At 40.4% G+C, this 21835-nt stretch overlaps 1 protein-coding gene across 15 annotated transcripts in view; it reads left to right on the top strand.

The window, feature by feature from the left end:
• Nucleotides 1-19029, top strand: part of LOC138764985 (bcl-2 homologous antagonist/killer-like) — a 48150-nt gene extending 29121 nt beyond the window's left edge. For 14 of the 15 annotated variants that reach the window (XM_069941538.1, XM_069941535.1, XM_069941528.1 and 11 more), the window contains 4 exons: nt 510-642; nt 8352-8495; nt 11713-11893; nt 12830-17507. In XM_069941538.1, coding sequence (XP_069797639.1) covers nt 510-642; nt 8352-8495; nt 11713-11893; nt 12830-12934 — 563 coding nt within the window. In that variant the 3' untranslated portion in view covers nt 12935-17507. Of the gene's footprint in view, nt 1-509; nt 643-8351; nt 8496-11712; nt 11894-12829; nt 17508-18800 lie in introns of those variants that run through there. The other variant, XM_069941539.1, reaches the window with a different exon arrangement.
• Nucleotides 19030-21835: the final 2806 nt, after the last annotated feature.

Raw genomic sequence — 21835 nt, 5'->3', positions numbered from 1 at the left:
GTATCTTAAAGCAGAGACTTTGGGAGGAATCTCATTGGTATGTTTATGAACACCTATGGAAAGAAATAATTAATATTTTTGGTCGTGGCCCCCATATCAAAACTTTCTAGTTTTGCAAAGGAGATGATGATCTGCCTTAGAGCCCCTCGGTGTTCTTTCCCCACCTCCCTCCACCTCTCTGTCTATGTCTCTCATTCCATACATGCTGCCTGAACTGGTGAATATTATTTGTATAGCCTTTTGGAATACTTGCTATTTTTGTACAGGCTAGTTGGTCAAGGATTCTGATGCAATGGCACTAACTGCAGATTACCACCATTGGGAAACCAAATTAAAGCAAAGGAAATTGTGGTCTTGGTTACATTTTAATAAAAGTACAATTTTGCTTTAAATGCTCTGGATCAATATATTTGTCAAAGATGTGCATCAAAAGACTTCTCATAATTGAAAAGGGTGGATTGAAAACCAACATTTGTTACAATGCAATAACTGTGTACTATTCTTTGCAGCACTAGACGTTGTACAGGAGACTGAAGATGTCTTCAGGAGCTATGTTTTCTTTCGGTACCAATCAGAGAGAGATGAACAAAGGGGACTTCCTGATGATCCAGAGATAACTCAGATTCATCTGTCTATTAACAGGTAAATGTTAGTGTAATGTCAACTTGTCTTTTACATAAGTGTGGAGAGCGAACAACTATTATTTGCTATAATTATGTAATTTTAGATGAATTATGGATTTTTGGATCCCTCCAAATTTCTCTTTATCATAGAATGGTCACTGCACAATAGGGCCTACTATTTGAACCAAGTCTCCACCAGAACAACTCTCCAGTTGTCCAGCCCTCTCTCCAAATGTTTCTCTGTGCTCAAGAAGATTTTTCTGCATTGTACATTAATTTTAACTCCCTCTTGACAGTCGCAGTTGAACTTGCCTTGCGTCACATATGTAGGTAGAGCATGCCGGATTCCCAGCGCTTGCAGTGTAGCAAACATTTCTTCATCATTCTTAATTCTCTACCCCTTTCATTTATATAATTGAATTTCCTCCTTTTGACCTCTTTAGCAAGAGGACCATCTCCCACTATGCCTCGTTTAGATCCCTTCAGTTTCCTCCAAGGAAAACAGTCCCAGTCCCCTCTAATATACCCATGTAACACACGTCACGAAACAAGAAACCATTCTCCTAAATCTTTTCTGGACCTTCTCCGATACCTTTACAACCTCTCCATAAAGTTGTGACCAGAAATGACCATGCCACTCCTGCCAAGGTTAGAACAATGCTTTATAAATACTTTCATATTCTGTCTCTGAAACCCTAAGTTGTGCCTAAACTATCAAATCCAAGTTATTAATATGGATGCAAAAAAAAAAGCAAATGCCAATCTATAAGGTACATCACTATTCATCTTCCTCCAGTTTGAAGATCACCATGCTCTATAAACTGTGCTTCTCCGTTGGTATCCTTTTTATTTTAAAGTTATGTGCTGCCACATTGCCTCTTTGGTGTTATAGGGCATCTTAGTTTTTAAAAGTTAGTGCACACCATATTCATTGCTTTTCTGTCATCAACGCTACATGTCGAGGCTCCGATAACCCTGTGGTTAGACCACTGGTCTTGTAAACTAGGGGTCGGGAGTTCGTTCCTTGTTGTTTCTGTGAGGGACGCTGGACAAAATGGCGACTGTCTTCTTTACGATAGACAAAATTGAAGAATTTCATGTATGTTACATTCTAATGTAGTATTATGTGGCAATAATGGAGCCTTTACCTTTGTATGCCACTTAAAAAAAAATTAAATGGGTTGAATATAATTTGCCCTCAAGTCCATGCTAATATATACTTTATACTTCAGTTTATCTACTTTCCTTTAGGTGATTTGTAACCCTGTTTCAAACTGTTTACTTTGGAAGTTCCTTAAAACAGTTCCAAAATATATTTTTAATCCCCATCTGAACCATACACACATTCTGATATTTCATCCAGCAACAAGGGTGGCCCAGTTGGCATCTCGGTTAGCACAACACCTTTACAGCGCCAGCCATCAGGACTGGGGTTAGCATCCCACGCTGTCTGTAAAGAGTTTGTATGTTCTCCCCATGTCTGGGTGTAAATTGGGCGGCACAGACTAATGGGCTGAAATGGCCTGTTAACATGCTTTATGTCTAAATTTTTTTTAAATTAAAATTAAATGCACTGGACTACCCATTATATGCCCAGGTTCTAATTTAAAGCAGGAATCTACAGCTTTTGACTTTGAGTTCAACTTGATGAACTAAGCTAATTTTTTTGAGGAAGGAAGGGTGGTGATCATGTAATTAGTGGAGTGAAGTGCCTCTTTTTAAGTTTTGAACAAGTAAAGCTTTTGATAATTTTGGGAGTTGTTAAATGAAAATCTTGTTGTGCAAGTAGTTTAATTTAAAAAAAAATACAAGCATCATGGCCTTTGTAATTGCAAGATCTCATTTAGAGCATTATGTCCATTTTTTCTGCATGTGTGCCATCTCTTACAAATGTCCCAGGTTGTTTGAGTTTTTGCAGTTAAAAATAAATGCTGGATATACTCAACAGGTCAGGCAATGCCTGTAAAGAAAAACAAATGTCAGGAGGTGTGTGGAATCAAGCTTGTTTCACATTGCAGAAAAGGGTGGAATGGGTGGACCGAGGGATAGGATGGAAGCCAAGAGCAATGTAAGAGCTCTTCAGGTTGGGAATAATGCTGGCATGGATAGAGTTATGGCTAATTAACAATGAACAGTGATGATAAGAGGGTTGTTTTCACATTGGGGATCAGTAAGTTTGGAGTGAGACAGAAAACTACAATATATAATTTATTTTGATTACTTGGATGAAGCTACAGAGTACACTACAGCCAGATTTGTTACTAAGATGGGTTTACAGGTTATAAGCAGGACTCTGCAAAAGAATATGGATAGGTTATGAAATTGACAGGTGTATTACAATATGGGAAAATGTAATCCAATTTAGAAGGAAGAATAAAAACAAAAATTACAGTAGAATCCCCATTAACTGACACCAATGGGGATTGTGGATGCTGCATAATACAAATTTTCAACTTGACTGAGACACATTGTTACAATGCCTAACAAATACACCTGCTTTAAGAATACACAGATTAAAAGACAAAATACAGTGCTAAATGTAAAGTAATTTAAAAAATCAGTATTGTAGTACATGTACACAATCCTTTATCCGGAACCCTTTGGGGACAGTGTGTTCTGAATTTTCGAGAGCCAGATTTAAACCCATCCGAATTGTGCTGCCAAATCCACACCCACCCCCTTCCAGTCACGCTGCCGGCCTCACCCTGGCCCAACTCGCGCTGCCGCCCCCCCCACCACCCCCCACTTGCTGGATTTTGAAACTTTAAATCCTTGGGACCATACACTTTTTGGAATTCAGAAATTTTTGGATAATAGAATTTTTAAGTAATTGCACTATTTCCGATTCACGCAAAACAAAGACACACTCCAACTAGAAGGGTCTCTGGACGGCACTGACGTGGGGTGGTGAGATAAATATTCAACTGATGTTGTCCAGCAGCTTGGGCTACCCATCCTCGAGGTTGGGCCAGCTGCTGGTCACCAGCAGCCTGGTGTTGTAAATGAGGCTGTCGGTGATGAGCAGCTGGATTGTCCAACCCAGGTGCTTAGCCTCCCGCTTCATCCTATCCAAGGACTTTATGCCTTTCTTCCTTAGCAGCTCCAGGCTGCAGCCTGCCATCTTTTCGCATCTCTCGGAGGGAGGGTCGCCCTCCCTCCTGGACTGAGGGTCGCCCTCCCTCCTGGACTGAGGGTCGCCCTCCCTCCTGGACTGAGGGTCGCCCTCCCTCCTGGACTGAGGGTCGCCCTCCCTCCTGGACTGAGGGTCGCCCTCCCTCCTGGACTGAGGGTCGCCCTCCCTCCTGGACTGAGGGTCGCCCTCCCTCCTGGACTGAGGGTCGCCCTCCCTCCTGGACTGAGGGTCGCCCTCCCTCCTGGACTGAGGGTCGCCCTCCCTCCTGGACTGAGGGTCGCCCTCCCTCCTGGACTGAGGGTCGCCCTCCCTCCTGGACTGAGGGTCGCCCTCCCTCCTGGACTGAGGGTCGCCCTCCCTCCTGGACTGAGGGTCGCCCTCCCTCCTGGACTGAGGGTCGCCCTCCCTCCTGGACTGAGGGTCGCCCTCCCTCCTGGACTGAGGGTCGCCCTCCCTCCTGGACTGAGGGTCGCCCTCCCTCCTGGACTGAGGGTCGCCCTCCCTCCTGGACTGAGGGTCGCCCTCCCTCCTGGACTGAGGGTCGCCCTCCCTCCTGGACTGAGGGTCGCCCTCCCTCCTGGACTGAGGGTCGCCCTCCCTCCTGGACTGAGGGTCGCCCTCCCTCCTGGACTGAGGGTCGCCCTCCCTCCTGGACTGAGGGTCGCCCTCCCTCCTGGACTGAGGGTCGCCCTCCCTCCTGGACTGAGGGTCGCCCTCCCTCCTGGACTGAGGGTCGCCCTCCCTCCTGGACTGAGGGTCGCCCTCCCTCCTGGACTGAGGGTCGCCCTCCCTCCTGGACTGAGGGTCGCCCTCCCTCCTGGACTGAGGGTCGCCCTCCCTCCTGGACTGAGGGTCGCCCTCCCTCCTGGACTGAGGGTCGCCCTCCCTCCTGGACTGAGGGTCGCCCTCCCTCCTGGACTGAGGGTCGCCCTCCCTCCTGGACTGAGGGTCGCCCTCCCTCCTGGACTGAGGGTCGCCCTCCCTCCTGGACTGAGGGTCGCCCTCCCTCCTGGACTGAGGGTCGCCCTCCCTCCTGGACTGAGGGTCGCCCTCCCTCCTGGACTGAGGGTCGCCCTCCCTCCTGGACTGAGGGTCGCCCTCCCTCCTGGACTGAGGGTCGCCCTCCCTCCTGGACTGAGGGTCGCCCTCCCTCCTGGACTGAGGGTCGCCCTCCCTCCTGGACTGAGGGTCGCCCTCCCTCCTGGACTGAGGGTCGCCCTCCCTCCTGGACTGAGGGTCGCCCTCCCTCCTGGACTGAGGGTCGCCCTCCCTCCTGGACTGAGGGTCGCCCTCCCTCCTGGACTGAGGGTCGCCCTCCCTCCTGGACTGAGGGTCGCCCTCCCTCCTGGACTGAGGGTCGCCCTCCCTCCTGGACTGAGGGTCGCCCTCCCTCCTGGACTGAGGGTCGCCCTCCCTCCTGGACTGAGGGTCGCCCTCCCTCCTGGACTGAGGGTCGCCCTCCCTCCTGGACTGAGGGTCGCCCAACATCGCTGTCGCTCTCCTTGCCTGCATTGCTGTCACGCGGGCTGGCTGTATGCATGCCCAGATGCAAGGCCAGGTTGCAGCACTGCAAGTTGGTGGTGAGCACACGGTTCTCGTACTGCAGTTACATCACCTTGCGGCTCAACTTTGTTGACCTGCAGCCGCTCCTCCTGCAGCGAGCTGGCATCGGCTTCCTCCGCTGCCCAGCTGGCTTCCAGATGGTAGGGCTCTCCCTTCAGCACGTTCATCTTATTGGTCAGCTGCCGGTTGTGGTCTTCGATCTCACCAATGGAGCTCCGCAGCACCTCTGCCTCCTTCCCCATGAATTGCAGGTGACGGCACAGCTTGCGGCTGACTTGGCCCACTGGGGTGATGTTCCTGGATCAGGCATTCCCTCTCCTGCTCCTTTTCTTTCCCTTTCTCTTTCAGTTCCCACCCAGATACGGTGAATCTGAGGCGTTGGACTCTTTTGCGAGCTTTAGTGAGGAGTTTTTGGAGGTTTTTAGTTTTCAAAATTTCAGATAAAAGATTAAACGCCTGTATTTAATTATGTAAAGTTAACTTTAATCTGGTAATTCCTGTAAGTTGCAAAGTATAAATCCTAACCCAGGCCGCTGGCGCTGTAACAGCATTGTGCTAGCCCCTACGCTAACCGTGCATCTGTCATAATTAACCCACCCTCCCCCAAGTTTACAGATAAAGCCTTGCTAATATACCTAATATGAATAAAGATGAAAATTCTTGCTAGGAAGGGATGAGGAGACACTTCGGGTGAGTGCCACAGCAGCGAGCAGCATCAGCCAGATCTTCATCCTGGGCACCACAATTTCAAATAAACTCAACTTTATTCAAACAGCTGCTATGGGCGAGGCATGACCAGGGCACTCCACTGGCTGTATTGCTTGCTCCCATCTTCACCAAGAGGTGGTGTTTTGCTTCAGAGAACATTTACTTTGACAATTTTAAACTTTATGTATTCTTTCTTTCTATTTATTTCCTCTGGGTGGGGGTTTGCTAGTTGTTTGGGTTTCCAGTTGATTGAATTTCAGATAATGTGAATTCTACTGTATTTAAAAAGTAAGTCTTCAAACTATTGGAAGATAAAATGGTCTGCCGATCCTAGTATGAGAGAAAGTTGATACGCAGATGCAGGAAGTAATTATGAAAGCTCATTAAAGATTGGCCTTTATTGCAAGGATATGGATTATTAAAAATGCAGAGTTTCAATACAGCTTTACAGGATGCTGGTGAGATGTTATCTGGAGTACTGTGCAGTATTGTCTCATTTTTAAAGAAAGATATACTTTGCAGTGCGAAAAAAGTTCATTAAGTTGATAAAGATATTAATGTAACAAAAAGTATTGAGTTAGAGGTGATCTAATTAAAATATAGAAAATTCTGAGGTTAATTGATGGAGATTGAGAAAATGTTTCTCCTAATCATGTATCTCAAACATCCGATCATAGTTTCAGGATAAGGTGAAAATTTCTTGATTATGAATTAATTGGGATGCTCTATGCCAGAAGGCTGTAGGAGCAGATTCCTCCAGTATTTTGGGGGTGGTGTAAAATGTGTTTAATGAGTATTTGTTGGGAGCAGGGAGGGAAAGAGAGGCAACACAGTGTTGAGATTAAGATTGGACAAAGCATGAAATTGGCAGAGTAGGCTCCCATGATTAACTAGCATGCTCTTGCTCCTGTGCATACACTAGGAGTAGTGCAAGCTGAGACAGGTCAATGCATGCCACACCTGATCTAGTAGTGGATGTAAATGGATGAATGTGGATAGGCTGGTGGGGGCTTCAATATTGTACCTGTGAAAGGCAAAATCCTGTGGTAGGGGGAAAAAATAGAATGCTGAAAATATCCAGTTGGTCAGCTAGCCTCTACAGTGAGGGAGGGGAAAAAAAAAACCCAGAAAGTGCACGTTGGCCAGTACTGATGCTAACTAAAAATGCTGGTCATCTGAAATGGTTGAATTTTGTGTACCTAGTTAGAAGACGAAATACTGTGCATCAAGCTTGCACTGTTCAAGTGAAAGGGGGAAAATTAGGAATAGTGTGACATCTCAAAGTTCAGGCTTGCCTTCATGGACTGAAAGGACCTGTTCAGTAAAGTAATAACCATATCTTTGGTTCATCCAATACCCGTGCTACCCAATGGAACCTACAACCTCCGATACGTTTTGATCAGTGGGAGGAAACTGGAGCACCCAGGGAAAACCCACACTGACACGGGGAGAACAAACAAACTCCTCACATCAGTTATGGATTCCAACCCAGGTTGCTGGCACTAAAACAGCGTTGCGGTAACCACTACAACCATCGTGCCACCCCATTGTTTTCCAAACTAAATGCAACACGCTAAATTGGGGGAGCACACTAATTATCTGCACCCTTGTCCAGACAAGTTAGTTGTCAAGAAAGAGATTATAGAGCAGGGGTTGTGGCGGGGGGTATCATGTATTGGTGGCGGTGGCAAAGTGAACCATGAAGTCGCTGAGGGAGGGGTTACTTTGGATTGCTGAGAGGGTAGAAGATGCAGCTGGCAGTGTTATCGCATTGAAGGTGGTGAAAATTAGAAGGTGTATGAACTGTGGAACTTGGGTGGAAGGTAAGGATTGGGGATGTGGGTGGAACCTTATCCTTGCTGTTGGGAGGAGAGGCAGCCAAGAGCAGAAATGTGAAGCACTGAATGCAGGTCTTTCTTTGGCTTGGCTTCGCGGATGAAGATTTATGGAGGGGTAATGTCCACGTCTGCTGCAGGCTCGTTGGTGACTGACAAGTCCGATGCGGGACAGGCAGGCACGGTTGCAGTGGTTGCAAGGGAAAATTGGTGGGTTGGGGTTGGGTATTGGGTTTTTCCTCCTTTGTCTTTTGTCAGTGAGACAAAGGAGAGGCAGCCAAGAGCAGAAATGTGAAGCACTGGATACAGGTAAGAGCCTGTCAACTGCAACTCCATGTTTGACTTCAAAATGTTCTTGGTTCTGAAGAGGTCATTGACTGAAACCATTCAACTTTTTTGTTCACTAGTGCCTTGCCTGATTTCAGATGTTCAGCATCATAATTTGAGTTTTTGTAAACGTTTGTTTTTATCCCCCCTTTTCATTACCAGCACTCCAGCTCTTGTAGGTCGGCAACTTGCTGTTATTGGAGATGATATCAATCGAAGATATGACGCGGAGTTCCACAACTTGTTGGCAACGCTGCCACTCAATGCACAAAATGCTTATGACTACTTCCGCAAAATAGCCGATAGGTGAGCCTGAATACAAATTAAGTTTAAAATAGAAAGCATGAAATGGTGAATACAATCTGGGTGCAACATTTTTAAGAGATTCTCTAATCAATTTAATCTGATAAATCAAACACTTTTAACTAAGTTATTGAATGGTATTTCTTTCTACTTCAAGGCACAAGGGTAGCTACTAGTGTTAACTGACAAACAACTCTTTTGCATATGCCACTCTGCCTTGCCCATTTATGGAAAAATAAGATCTTTAAGTTGAAGAAGTCTCTAACAAGTTCTGATCGAGCAGCAAAGCTGCACAAACCTATTTGAATGACGTGGTACTTGCTTGTTTTAAGAAATGCAATGGGTTTGTTTTACCCATATCTGTCAGAAAGAGAACAAAATTAAAGATTAAATAACTTGAATATAAACAGAAAAACTTCATCTCCCTTTCAGCTTGACAAACGATGACCTCTTCAGGAATTACTGTTGTGATGTATTCCAATTTAACTTGCTAGCAATTTTTTTTAATATCTCAATATTTCAACCTTGTTAAAAGAATTAATTTTTGGTGGAGATGGTGGTGTTGATTGCATATGTCTAATTGTTATTCCTATCTTTTATTTCTGCTTTCCCTTCGATGATGGACTATAGACTCTTTACTCTAGCTTGATTATTACTGCTTAGCAACAGCAAGGGCAAGTAAATGCATTCTCATTTTATCTTCTACTCTTGCAACATTTTGCATTAAACTTTGCTGCAATATACAGTCAGTAAGAAATTTCGAAAACAAAGTTTATAATCCTATCAGCAAATTCCTTCTGTTCGCTGAAAGTCTGGCATCGCAAATGAATTATAAATGGAAATTAAAAAGTAAAAACACAATGTTGGAGAAACTCATCAGGGCAAACAGTGTCCCTTCTATAGTAAATATTTTTTAAAAATGATGAATCCTTCATCACGGAGTCATGAATGGACAAAGCAACCCACATCATTACCCTGTTAGGAAATTTCTATTGGTGATTGGTGTCAGGTTGTCCAATTGACAGTAATTTTAAAAATTGAGTGGTGGGGGGGGGGTGGTGGATGGAACCTGGAGATGCAGGAAATCTGAAATAAAAGAGAAAATTCTGGTAACATTTGGCAGACTGGGTATCATCTTTGGAAAGAGAAGCTGAGTTAATGTCTTAGATTCAACACTAGATTAAATCTGGGAATATTTGAAAAGAAGTTTACAGGGTGGTGAGGAGGGATGGCTAGGACAAATGGAATATTTCTTTGGTGAAGCCAGGCCTACCCATCTATTCCAAAGTTTACAGAACGCTCCAGTAATAGAATTAATGGCGGCATTTAAAGATATTAAATGATTTTTATTCCATCCTGCAATGCTTATAGAATTTCCCATTAAGGAAGGAAAAAAATGACTGAGAATCAGTTGAGAATATTTCAGATTCAACAAGAAAATTCCAGTAATACTGAGAAAGTTATTGAGCAACTCCAACTTTATCCCAAAATATAATTCAAATTCATATCCCCTGCAGCTGTTTATAAATGAAGGACAGAAGTAAAACACGAAAGTCTGCAGACACCATTGGTGAAGTAAAAACACAATGCTGGAGAAACTCCGCAGGTCAAACAGTGTACTTTGTATAGCAAAGATAATTAAACAACATTTAGGGCTCAAGCCCAAAACGTTGGTTATGTAACTTAATCTTTGCTAAGCAAACTACAACTTTTTGACCTGGAGTGTTTCTCCAGCATTGTGTTTTTACTATAATAAAGGACAGTGGGACAGAGTGAATCACGTACAAGAAACTATTTGTTGATGCTTCATTGATTCACATGTTCTGGACTTTCTAGTCTAGAACATATTTTGGAAGGACACCTTTCAAACATCATCTCTTGAAATGATCCAAATAGAGCAATTAAAGGGCAAGGTTCTAATTTGACCTTGAGAATCATTGATAATGTTTTACTTCAAAGCCATATATTTATCTTTTAATTCATTGATGGCCAAACGTGCAATTCTGATTAACTGGAAAGAAAATACTCCACCAACACACACGCACAATGGTTAAGTGATATTATGTCTTGTCTAAGTCTATAAAAAAATTAGATAGGCTATTAATGATTCAAATATTAACTTCCAGAAGATGTGAGGCCCATTTATGGACTGTTATCGTAACCTAAAGAATTAGTGTGGTTTAGGTGTTTTGATGCTATGCTGTCTGGTTCCAGGTTGGTGTCACTTGATTACCACGTATCTTTTTTTTAACCTTGCTTACTGGTATGAGTTTTGATTTATAAGGGTTTTTTCTCTGTTTAGGATTTCTATTTTCTTTCTTTTGATTTTGATAATATAATATCTGTTTTTCTCAACTGCAAATAATGCATGCATTGATAAAATTCCCAGAGAAGAGAAAGAAAGAGAATTGTAAACTTTTTTAATAATAAAAATTATTACTTAGAATTTATAATTTCACCTTTTTTTTTCTCCCCCTCCCTCCCTCTTGTTATGCTTTGATATAGAGGTACATGATCCTTTATCCAGAACCCTTGGAGGACAGTGTGTTCCGATTTTTGGATTTTTCTGGATTTCGGAAAGCCAGATTTAGCCCACCCGAATTGTGCTGCCGTATCCACCCCACCTCCTTCCAGTCGCTCTGCCGTCTGCCTGCTTGACTCGCGCTGCTAGTCTCTCATCCACCCGACTTGCGCTGCTGCCTCTCTCCCCGCTTTCTGGATTTTAGATGTCCAGATAAAGGATCATGTACCTGTACTATTACCAATGTGCTCTGGATTTTTTAATTGTGTTCATATTTGATTTTTTTTCTTTCATTTTAATTGTGTTGCACATTGTATAATTGTTCAATTGTTTATATTTTAAATATCAAATACTTTTAAAAAGAAAATAAACTATTTGGTTAGGGACAGAATACTAATAATTTTAAAACTTTAGATCTTAATTTTTAAGACAAGTACATTTTTGTCCTGTTTTATGTAACCCTGATGTGAATTGGGCTGACTGCATTTCAGGATCAAGCAAAAGTATAAATGTAACAATTTTAACTCGTTGACAATTGGCTGTCTTCTGTATAGTTATTACGTAAGAGCCCACCTTGAAGCACTCGTTTTTCAAGATAGGCAGCATAATGTTGTTTTCTATATTGGAATCTCTCTACACAACATTCTGTCTCAGAATGTGAAAATAAAACAGTACAGTAATTGTGCATTCTTCCTACAGGCTATTTGAAAGTGGCATAAACTGGGGCCGTGTGATTGCTTTATTGGGCTTTGGCTATCGAATGGCCATTCATGTTTTCCAGAATGGTATAAAAGGATTTCTCACTCAAATTGCAAAATTTATTGCAGAGTTTCTTTTGAAAAATAGAATTGCCCAGTGGATTGCAATGCAAGGAGGCTGGGTAAGTGCTAGAAAATATATTGCTTGTTTTCAACTGTTCATTTGTTACTTCTTCAAGAATTATTTAACTTTTCTGAGCAGTTTTTATTTTGCTACTTAAGCATTTCCTCATAGCATTTTAATTACTAGTCCAAAAATCTCTTTGTGAACCTTGAATCTGATACCTTGGCTTCTTGTCAGTTCACTACCACTTTTCCACACACTCCCACCCCACCACTCTTTTTAAACCGAGAAATGATGAAGCCAGATTTGGATTAGCTTTTAGCAAGAATCAAGTAAATTAGCACATCTTGGGATGTTCTTCATCTGTTTATTTCAGCTGCTTTACTAAATAAGTCCAGTTTGCAATTGATAAAATAAGATGATGGTATTGTTGGATTTTTATATTTGCCACAAGTAAGTCAAGAAATCTCAATCATCTGGCATGTTTGTTGTTTTAAGTTGAATGCGGAGAATGTTTGAATGTTTTTTCATCCAAATTTGAAGGATCAATCACCAAATTTGATTACATTTCCTGTTCTAATGGTTTTCCTCATTAAAGAATACTGTGGAGAAACTGTACAACTGTGTTAAAGATATTGCTTGTAAAGATTCTTATTCATCTGGAAGATCATTAAATATTTAAATGGTTTTGATAATGCTGCAGTGATTATCTTTTATAACTGAACAATGGAAGGTTCCTCAGCAAAGGGAAAAGCATTTGGGAACAAAATAGTTTGAAGACTTGACCTTTCCCCTCACCTAAATAATTTGATTTTTTTAGTTTGTTCCCATGTATGCAGTTAGTGTTATTGTTGAATTTTGAAACTAATCATTAAAATTGACTATATACATAAATTATCCCATTTGACATGCATACAATATGAAATTTCTCTTGTGATACTAGTGGTGTGGATTGATTCAAACAAATCATTTAAAATATTTCCTTTCTCAACAGGTGGCAGCTCTGGAATTGGATAATATTTATGTCAAATGGATGTTTGGGATTCTGGCTGTGGTTCTACTTGGTGTATTTGTTGTCCACAAATTTTACAGATCATAATACATGGATCTTTGCTAGAGCAGGCCTCTAGCCTTGGACTGCAGAACATTCTTTTTAGATACAGTTCACATTTACAAAATTGTGAGGACTTGCTACTGATAATGAAAGGGAGGCATTTAACCCAAATTCCCAGTGTCATTTATAAGATTACCAATTCCAGCAATAATTTTTTTTAAATGTTTTCATCTATCCATTTCTGAAGCACAAATCTCAGCTCCAATTCCCAATGTTTTATGCACAGAACTATCTTTAATGCTGTACTAAAAATGCTGAAAGCAAGTAGTTTCCATCACTATGACTCTTGGTGCTACAGAACAGCATTCATGTGTTAGTTATTGAGCCTTGGGGTATTTTGTCATTTTTATGAAAGATACTGAGGATCTTTTGTATATAGGGAATTTTATTTTCAGCAAAACAAATTACTCTTTGCATTAAAACCTGAGTATCTCATTTTCGTCTTCTCAAATAACTTTTGCCTGGTGTCCTCAAACTTTGTATAATTGTTTAAGCAGTGGTAACCAGAGTTGGAAGCAATACTGTATAACACATGCAACCAATTAGTTTTTATAAAGGCTTGGCAAACAGTTGTGCCAAACCAAGTTAATGATCATAATGGAAATTGTAGTCCTAGATGACTGAGAATTGAGTGCCTTGTGTTTATAATGAGTGAATTTCTTATTATCCAGTTTAGAATTGTACGGTATTTTGAGAGAAAAAGCAGTCTGAATTTGGATATGAATGAATTACGCTGCTAAGCCCAGTAGATGTTTTGAAGTATCTTAAGGGCACTGTTCTTTGTATGTATTTGAGATTGAAGACCATTGTAACAGTACATGGGGAGAAATAGTTTGGGGTATCTACATTTAAAAATTTGCTTCTTGATTGACTCTGAGCCATCTGCTACTTTATCTTCAGGACATCATTGTAAAAAGGGAAATTGCAGCATCAGGAGAATAATTTGTGCATGTACTCACTGTTATTGAAATTAACATACCTGCTTAAGAGCACAGAAATTAATATTGTTAGTGGAGTTCGTGACCTGGTAAAGGGAGATGGTTAAAGTTAAAATGGAAGATTTTTTTTTCAAAGTTGAGGATGAAGGAATAAATGGAGAAAATGAATTCTATGAATAGTTTGGGTGTATTTAATTCTAATGCAAGCATAGATTGGAAAATCTAACTTTTTAACTCCTTCCAGTAGCAGACATAATTTTCAAATGTATGGCCTAATCCCAGGTTTAATGATAAAGGAACTTGCTCATACTGACCTGACTGGGGGAAGTCAGAAGAAGAGTTGAACAAGAATTTATATAAGCTGCATATTTAAAAAAAAAAAAAAATTAATGCATCAGGTAACAATGACTGAAGGATATGGTGCTGATTTTTGCTATTGAAATAATTTGTGTCCTAAATTTGGAATTTGGCTAAAGATTTAGAATTATCTGCACATTGCCTCATATAACCTGGAATGAGCACATAAGGGGGCCAATTTAATTTCCAAAGCACATTGAAAAGACCCTTGACTGGTAATTAACTGCCCTTTCAACTCCATTCTTTATGAAAGCAAAACTTTTCTTGTGCAGTCTTTCTGCAGTTGTGAGATGGGAAAGATCAGTGGCATGTAAGGTTCCTTTTATTGTCACATAATACATTACAAAAAAGGAACTTGCATGATGATTTCTGATACCTCTGTCAGCCATAAGGCAAACACTCTCGCATGATGTTGTCCCCTAACAATTGGAGAAAGAACAGTAAAAGAGAGTCCCGTTGGATGCTGAGTGTCTGTGGATTTGCCTTCAATGCTCCTGTAGCCTCTAACTGCACAAAGCTACTGGAATCTTATCTGTGAATTTTGTGCTTCCATTACTGTGAGCAGTCATGGAAAGCATATTTTGTAGCTGTGGTCCAAGCAGACATCTGTGAGTTGCTTGCACTGCTATTGTCCATGTTGGAGGCTGATATAACTTGTTTAATTGAGGCCTGTCCGAGGAAATGGATGAGCATGTGACATTTTGTGTAACCTTTCACTCTGATGCCATACAATTTCAATCGTGAATAGAGTGGTCTGGGAGTTGGATAGGGTATTACTTGCTGCAATCACTGTTCTCTAAAGTGTTCTTACCAGGAGATTTTATTTTAAAAATTAACCATTCTGCTCATGATCGATCAGTAATGCTGTTTTTAGTAGTTGCACAGTTTGAAAGCCAATTCATTTCATATTTTATAGTTAACACACAGTAACCTCCTGACTTCACCTGTTGACACTGGATTTCCTAAAAGCTGTGGAACCATACAAGCCAAAAGATCTCTGGTTCTACCATGTGCGGAATTGTCCTTTTGGTACAAACGTCCATAACTATAAATTGTTAAACACTTTTTAATCTAAATTATCATGCTTTTGAACGGATCTCCAATTCTAAGCGGCAAGCTTTCAAGCTTAGAAGTCTTCAGTAAATGTGTGTTAAAATCTTAACTAACCAAAGTTGTGGTTAATTAGTGGAATCTCAGGGAGTAATAGAAATAATTTTAATTATTAGAATTGAAACCTAATAATTTTTGAGGTTGTTGCAGTTAGCATAATGCTGTGACAGCTTCAGTGACTGGGGTTTGAATCCAGCGCTGTCTGTAAGGAGTTTGTACATTCTCCCTGTGGTCTGTGTGGGATTTCTCTAGGTGCTCCGGTTTCCTCCCACCGTTGAAAGACATACTGGGGTTACAGGTCATTTGGGTATAATTGGGTGACATGGACTTATTACTGTTGTACGCCTAAATATTAAAATGTTAAATTTAACTTGGGGATGTTTTGAGAGATTAGTGGAAGTCTATCTCAAAAGGAAAACTTGCACTAAGACTATATTTGATTTCTCGAGCATAAGATGGGACACCATACTGATAGTGAAGCATCAAAGTTTTGTGTGTGTGATGAATTCTTGGTCTTCTACCTGAGCAATCAAATCACCTGCAAACCTGTTGTGTTTAGCTACAGGTGGCTGTTATCTGCAGAATTGTCTCTAGCAGCAATCAGTTGTGCACAAATTGCTTTAGAGAATGTTCACATCAGCAAAATCAAACTTGATTGAGAACGTTTTTTACAATACTCTTATCTTTCAGAGGTGCTTTTCTTAATATTGTCATTCATAAGAATTCCCTATTTCTATTTTATGTGGAAAAAATAGTGCTTTATAATCAAAGCTTGAGCAGTGAGCCATACGTTTGTGGTGGGAACCTGGACGGAAGATGAATTGACACCAATGTTTGTCTGCAGTAATTAACTTCTTTAAGATGAGAACTTTCAGACCATGGCAAATCAAAAGTCGATTACAAATCAGAGCCATATTCTGCAATGCAAATTCCAGAGTAAATTGTATTTCCACTTGACCACTTTGTAAACAGACAGATTTGCTACATGGGGTGAACAAATCTTAAAAATAGAAATTAGTTGTAGGGTCTGCTTCGGTGTTAAATTGTGTTGTTTTTTTTTCCAGAAATCTTTTTTAAAAATGTGAGTTGTGACGAGAATTGAATCTAGGCTGTAATTTGACATAATGGACAACATTTACTTTTCTAGCATCTGCCATGTTTGTCGTTGTACATTTTTTATAAACTACCTTTCCTCATTCTTTTCTGGAGGCCTTTAATTTGAGAAGAAAAAGCTTATTTTTGAATATACGAGATTTCTTGTGCAACCACTTTACCGAACCACAAATATGCACTGGAATTTTGCTTCTAGTCCATGACAGAAGCTATTTCTTCTGCAGAAAAAAAAATGAGGTCCAAGCAGGTATTTCAATTTTGTTTGCACAATTCAAAAGTGTTTTTCAAATTAGGATTTTAACTTTTTCCAATATTATGTTTGCGCAGCATAAATTTAGACACTACGGAAATGGGGTTCCTATTCTCTATTTGAAAATAAATGGTTAATTAATCAGATTTCTGCTCTAATCTCATAGGTAACTAAGATAGAAATGGCCACTTGTTAAAAATGAAGCTGCTCATTTTGGCTCTGTTTTTGTGTAAGACACTATATTCCCAGTAATTATTGGAGAGGAACAATGTTACGTATTTACTATTTGCTTGTTGAACCTTGGGCCTAATTATGATAATACTGTGTGAATCGATCGGCCAAATGACAATCGTAGCCCTTGTGTTCTGCAGAAATGCATATTTGGTCACAGAAAGCATTAGTCAATTTGGTGAATATATCTGTTTAATTTATTTTTCCAATGTACAACTAATATGATATGCCATATAACTACATTGTGTATAGTACTGTTGACCATAATGTGGACATGAACATTTTTTTTGTATTTTGCAATTGCTCTTGTGAATAAATGTCTGATTTTTTTTCTCTCTCTCAATGGGTACTTCCAAGGTTTGGGTAATTAACAATTTGAAACATCTTTAAAATGTATAAATTTAAAGATATGTGTGATGATCTATTCTTAATTAGATGTTCAATTAAATGCAGTTGAAATAAACGCACCAGTTGTGTTGCCCTGTTTACCGTTGCATGAAAGAGATGTAATGACAATTGTGTGTTTGTATAGTGAAATAAAGCCATGCTTTCAGAACAATGCTATTTTGTTTTCCAAGTTTTTAATAAAAGCTGTAATGATTAGTTCTTGAAGAGAATCCTTGATGCTTAGATACGTGCCCTCCATAATGTTTGGGACAGACACTTTTTTTTCCTTTATTTGCCCCTATGCTCCACGGTCTTAAATTTGTAATCAATTCACTTGTGATTAAAGTGCACATTTCAAGATTTTATTCAAGGTTAATTGTATACATTTTGGTTTGCCCATGTAGAAATTACAGCACTTTTTATACACAGTCCCCTCTTCAGGCCACCATAATGTTTGGGACATTTGACATCACAGGTGTTTATGGGTAGTCGGTATGTTTTTATATCTGCACCAATGAAGGAGTTGGAGAGCTGGGCTTGCTTCAAATCTTTGATCACCTTTGGAATCTGTCGTTGCCATTATTCATCATGAGAACCAGAGTTGGGCCACTGAAAGTCAACGAAACCATTGAGGCTGAAAATCAAGAATAAAACATTAAGATTTATCATCCAAACCTGAGGTTTACCAATGTCAACAACTTGAAACATCATTAAGAAGAAAGAGCATACTGCAAAGGGACTGGTATTCCAAGGAAGATCTCCACTACTAATGACCAGAAGAATTCTCATCATTATGAAGAAAAATGCCCAAACGCAGGCCTGACAGATCAGAAACACTCTTCAGGAGGCAGGTGTGGATGTGTCAATGACGACTATCCGCAGAAGACTTGATGAACAGAAATGCAGAGGCTACCATGGCAAAAGCTGCTCGGCTTTGAATCGTGGGCAATTCCTTTACACCTCCACACTTTGCTCTTGCCATCACTCTGATACAGATTACACTTGGTCCCTTCTGTCCACAAGAGATTTTTCCAGAATTCTGCAGGCTCTTTTAAATATTTGTTGGCAAACTATAACCTGCTCATCCTTTCTGTGGCTAATGAGTAGTTTGAATCTTGCAGTGTAGCCTCTGTAATTCTTTACATGGTGTTTGTTGCAAACATTATGGAGGGCACTGTATATGAAGTAAATTGTCTTCTGACTTCAACTAGCGTTTCACAAAAATCATCAATTAATGCAATTCCAAATTGCCCCCCCCCCCCCCCCCCCCCCCCGGAGTTTGCTTCATCACTGAGGTGATGACAGCTGATCTGATCTTGTCCGCTTCACTTTCTGGCCTGTTCCGATAACACCTGACTGTCCCTATGCATTTAAAAAGTTGTCTCAGCCTTAAATACATTTGAAAATCCATCTTCGACTGGCTTTTGTATTTAAAGAAAAACACCTTGTCTTTTTTTTTCTTCAGCTCAGAAATCAACCTTGAATTTTCTTTGAACTGCCTCCAAAGCAAGCAAATCCTTTATAAGCAAGACCAAGTCAATATACATTCAATCTTGCCAACTTCCTCTACAGTTGATGTGATTCATTTATGTTTCATCCTCTACAATAAAGACCAACATTCCACTTCATTGCCACCCATACTTGCTAACATGGTTTCCTCTTCCAGGGGCATCTTGGATTCTTTGTATAGTAGCATTTTTGCTATCTTCTGAAATGTATACTGCATTATACTCTATTGGTTAGTTTTGTTGCAAACTAAATGTAACAATTTCTTGACTACTTGATTTTGTTTGTCAATAAGTTTCTGTAAATTAAATGAAGATTGTTTAATTAATCCAGTTAATTGGATATTCACAACGTGCAAACTGTAGCTCTGCACCATTTAACTTTGACAATGGGAAACCTTGCAATGGGGGTGGGGTGGAAGAGAGCAGGGTGACAGGCTTCTCAAGTACAGATACTCCAGACCTATGCAACTTGTGTCCATCTGCACATGACTGAAAATTTGTTTTTTAAAAAAAAAGTAAAGAAAATGTATAACATTTACATGGTTTATATTGTATTTGACAAACTATAACAGGAATACAGGGCATGTAAGAGCCAGAATGTGAATACTTGTTAGTTGGCATCCCACTGTCCATAGGCTGGGCACGGCCATCTAGATTCATGTGAACGTGCGCAGGTCTTTGGTTGGCGCATACATGGTTCGCATATTGGAGTTTGATTACCACATGTGCGAGTGTTAAGGGTGCAAAATCAATATCGTTAGGGAACTTAACTCATTACTTGTGCCAATCGAACTCCAATACACAAACCCACCGCGCATATGCCAACCAAAGACTCATGCATGTGCACAGGTATCAAGATGACCACGCCAAGCCTACGAACCCTGCAACACTGACTTAACAGGTACGCAATTCTGACATGTGTCCATTCTGAGATATGACTGATCCTTTGGTCTGAATTATGGTTGTAAGTCGGGAGAACCTGTACAGTGTACTTCAAATGCATGTCCAGGACAAAACATCTAAACCAATGTGACATAAAACATGAAAATTTGTAGACATTGTGCCTTAAGTAAAAATAATGCTGGAGAAACTCAGCAAGTCAAACAGTGTACTTTCTATGGCAAAGATAAAGATACATAACCAATGTTCCTTTCATCAAGCCTGAAACATTGGTTATGTATCTTTATTTTTGCCATAGGAAGTACACTGTTTGACCTGCTGAGATTCTCCAGCTTTGTTTTTTTTTAAACCAATTAAATACTTTAAAATTTCTATGTGGCCATTTTGTGTTAGTGAGAACAGTAAAACATGTCTGGGTCTCCAGAAAGAATTTTGTGCTGACTATAAATAATTTAAAATATAGGCATAATTTTTGAATTCCAATCCTTTTACTACATTTCAGGAAACAATCTAGAATTTGGAGTGTTTTTAGTTGAGTGAAAATGTTAAAAGATGTTTTGAATTTAACTTGCCAAAAAATGCAGCTCGAGAGCTTCCATGGTTTCACAACTGCAAAAACAATTCCATTACAGAAGAATGTATTTATCCTAAATTTCTTGCTCCTTGGGTTTTACCTATGTGTAGTGTCCAAGTTTTTCCTAGCAATGTGAAATGATAACTTTTTAAATGTATTGTAATTTTATATAGCTGTTGTAATATTGTTTGCACTTATAGGATGTGTGGATAGCCCACTGCTCTACTAGCTATACACCCATGATTGTGTGGCAAGGTACAATTCAAAGACGGTCTACAAATTTTCCAATGCCAGCAACTGTGGTGTCAGAATCACAGATGGAAATGACAACGTAGAGGAGGAAGATAGAGTAGCTAGTTGAGTGGTGCCATAACAGCCACTTTTCAGATTCATTGTCAGAGAACATGCATGACGTCACATACAGCCCTGAGATCCTTTTTTCTGTGGGTGAGGCAGAATTGCCACTTATTGGTAGTGCAAAAAAAAACCTGCACAGTGTATACATATAAACATAAAAACTGTAAAAAGATACAAATGTAAATAACTGCAATACATAAAAAATTTGGGGGAAGAAAGCACACAAGTAAGAGTCCTTAAATGATACCTGATTGATTTTGTTGTGGTAGGGTAGCAGCTGTTCTTGAACCTGGTGGTGTGAGTCTTGTGGTGCCTATACCCCTTTCCTGATGGCAGCAGCGAGAACAGAGCATGTACAGGGTGGTGTGGGTCTTTGATGATTGCTGCTGCTCTCCAATGGCTGCATTCCCTGTAGATTAGTGGTTCTCAACCCTTTTCCTTCCACTCACATATCACTTTAAATAATCCCTATGCCATCGGTGGTCTGTAATTAGTAAGGGATTGCTTATGGTGGGATGTGAGAGGGAAGATTGAGAACTACTGCTGTAGACCCAATTATTACTGAAATATTTTGCTTGAGGAAAATTGTCGTTGGCCCATTTCATTTGGAGTTCTGAAACCGTGCACAATAACAAGTCAATTGGGTACAATTAAAACTGGTTTTCAAACTTTTTCTTTCCATCCACATACCACCTTAAGCAATCCCTTACGAATCACTGAGCACCTATGGCATAGGGAATACTTAAAGTGGTATATGAGTGGAAAGAAAATGGTTAAGAACCACTGTTCTAGATGTTCTTGATCTTGGGGAAGGTTTTGCCTGTGATGTCCTGGGCTGTGCCCTCTACCTTTGGAGGGCTTTACGCTCAGGGGTATTCAAGTCCCCATATCAGGCTGTAATGCAGCTGGTCAGCACACTTCCCACCGCAAATCAGTAGAAATTTTCAAGGGTTTCTTGTGTCATACCCAACTTCCACAAACTCCTGAGGAAGTAGATGTGCCAGCATACTTCATGATGCCATTAGAGTGTTGGGTCCAGGAAAGATCCTTCAAAATGGTGACTCCTAGGAATTTATATTTGTTCTTCCTCTCAGCCTCTGATTCCCCCAGTGATCATTGGATTTTGTACCTCTGGTTTTCCCTTCCTGAAGTCAACAATCA

The sequence above is a fragment of the Narcine bancroftii genome, chromosome 5 (genome assembly GCF_036971445.1).
Source record: "Narcine bancroftii isolate sNarBan1 chromosome 5, sNarBan1.hap1, whole genome shotgun sequence".
NCBI classification, from domain to species: Eukaryota; Metazoa; Chordata; class Chondrichthyes; order Torpediniformes; family Narcinidae; genus Narcine; species Narcine bancroftii.
Note: the sequence above shows the minus strand (reverse complement) of the source record. Positions and strands in the feature narration are given on the sequence as shown.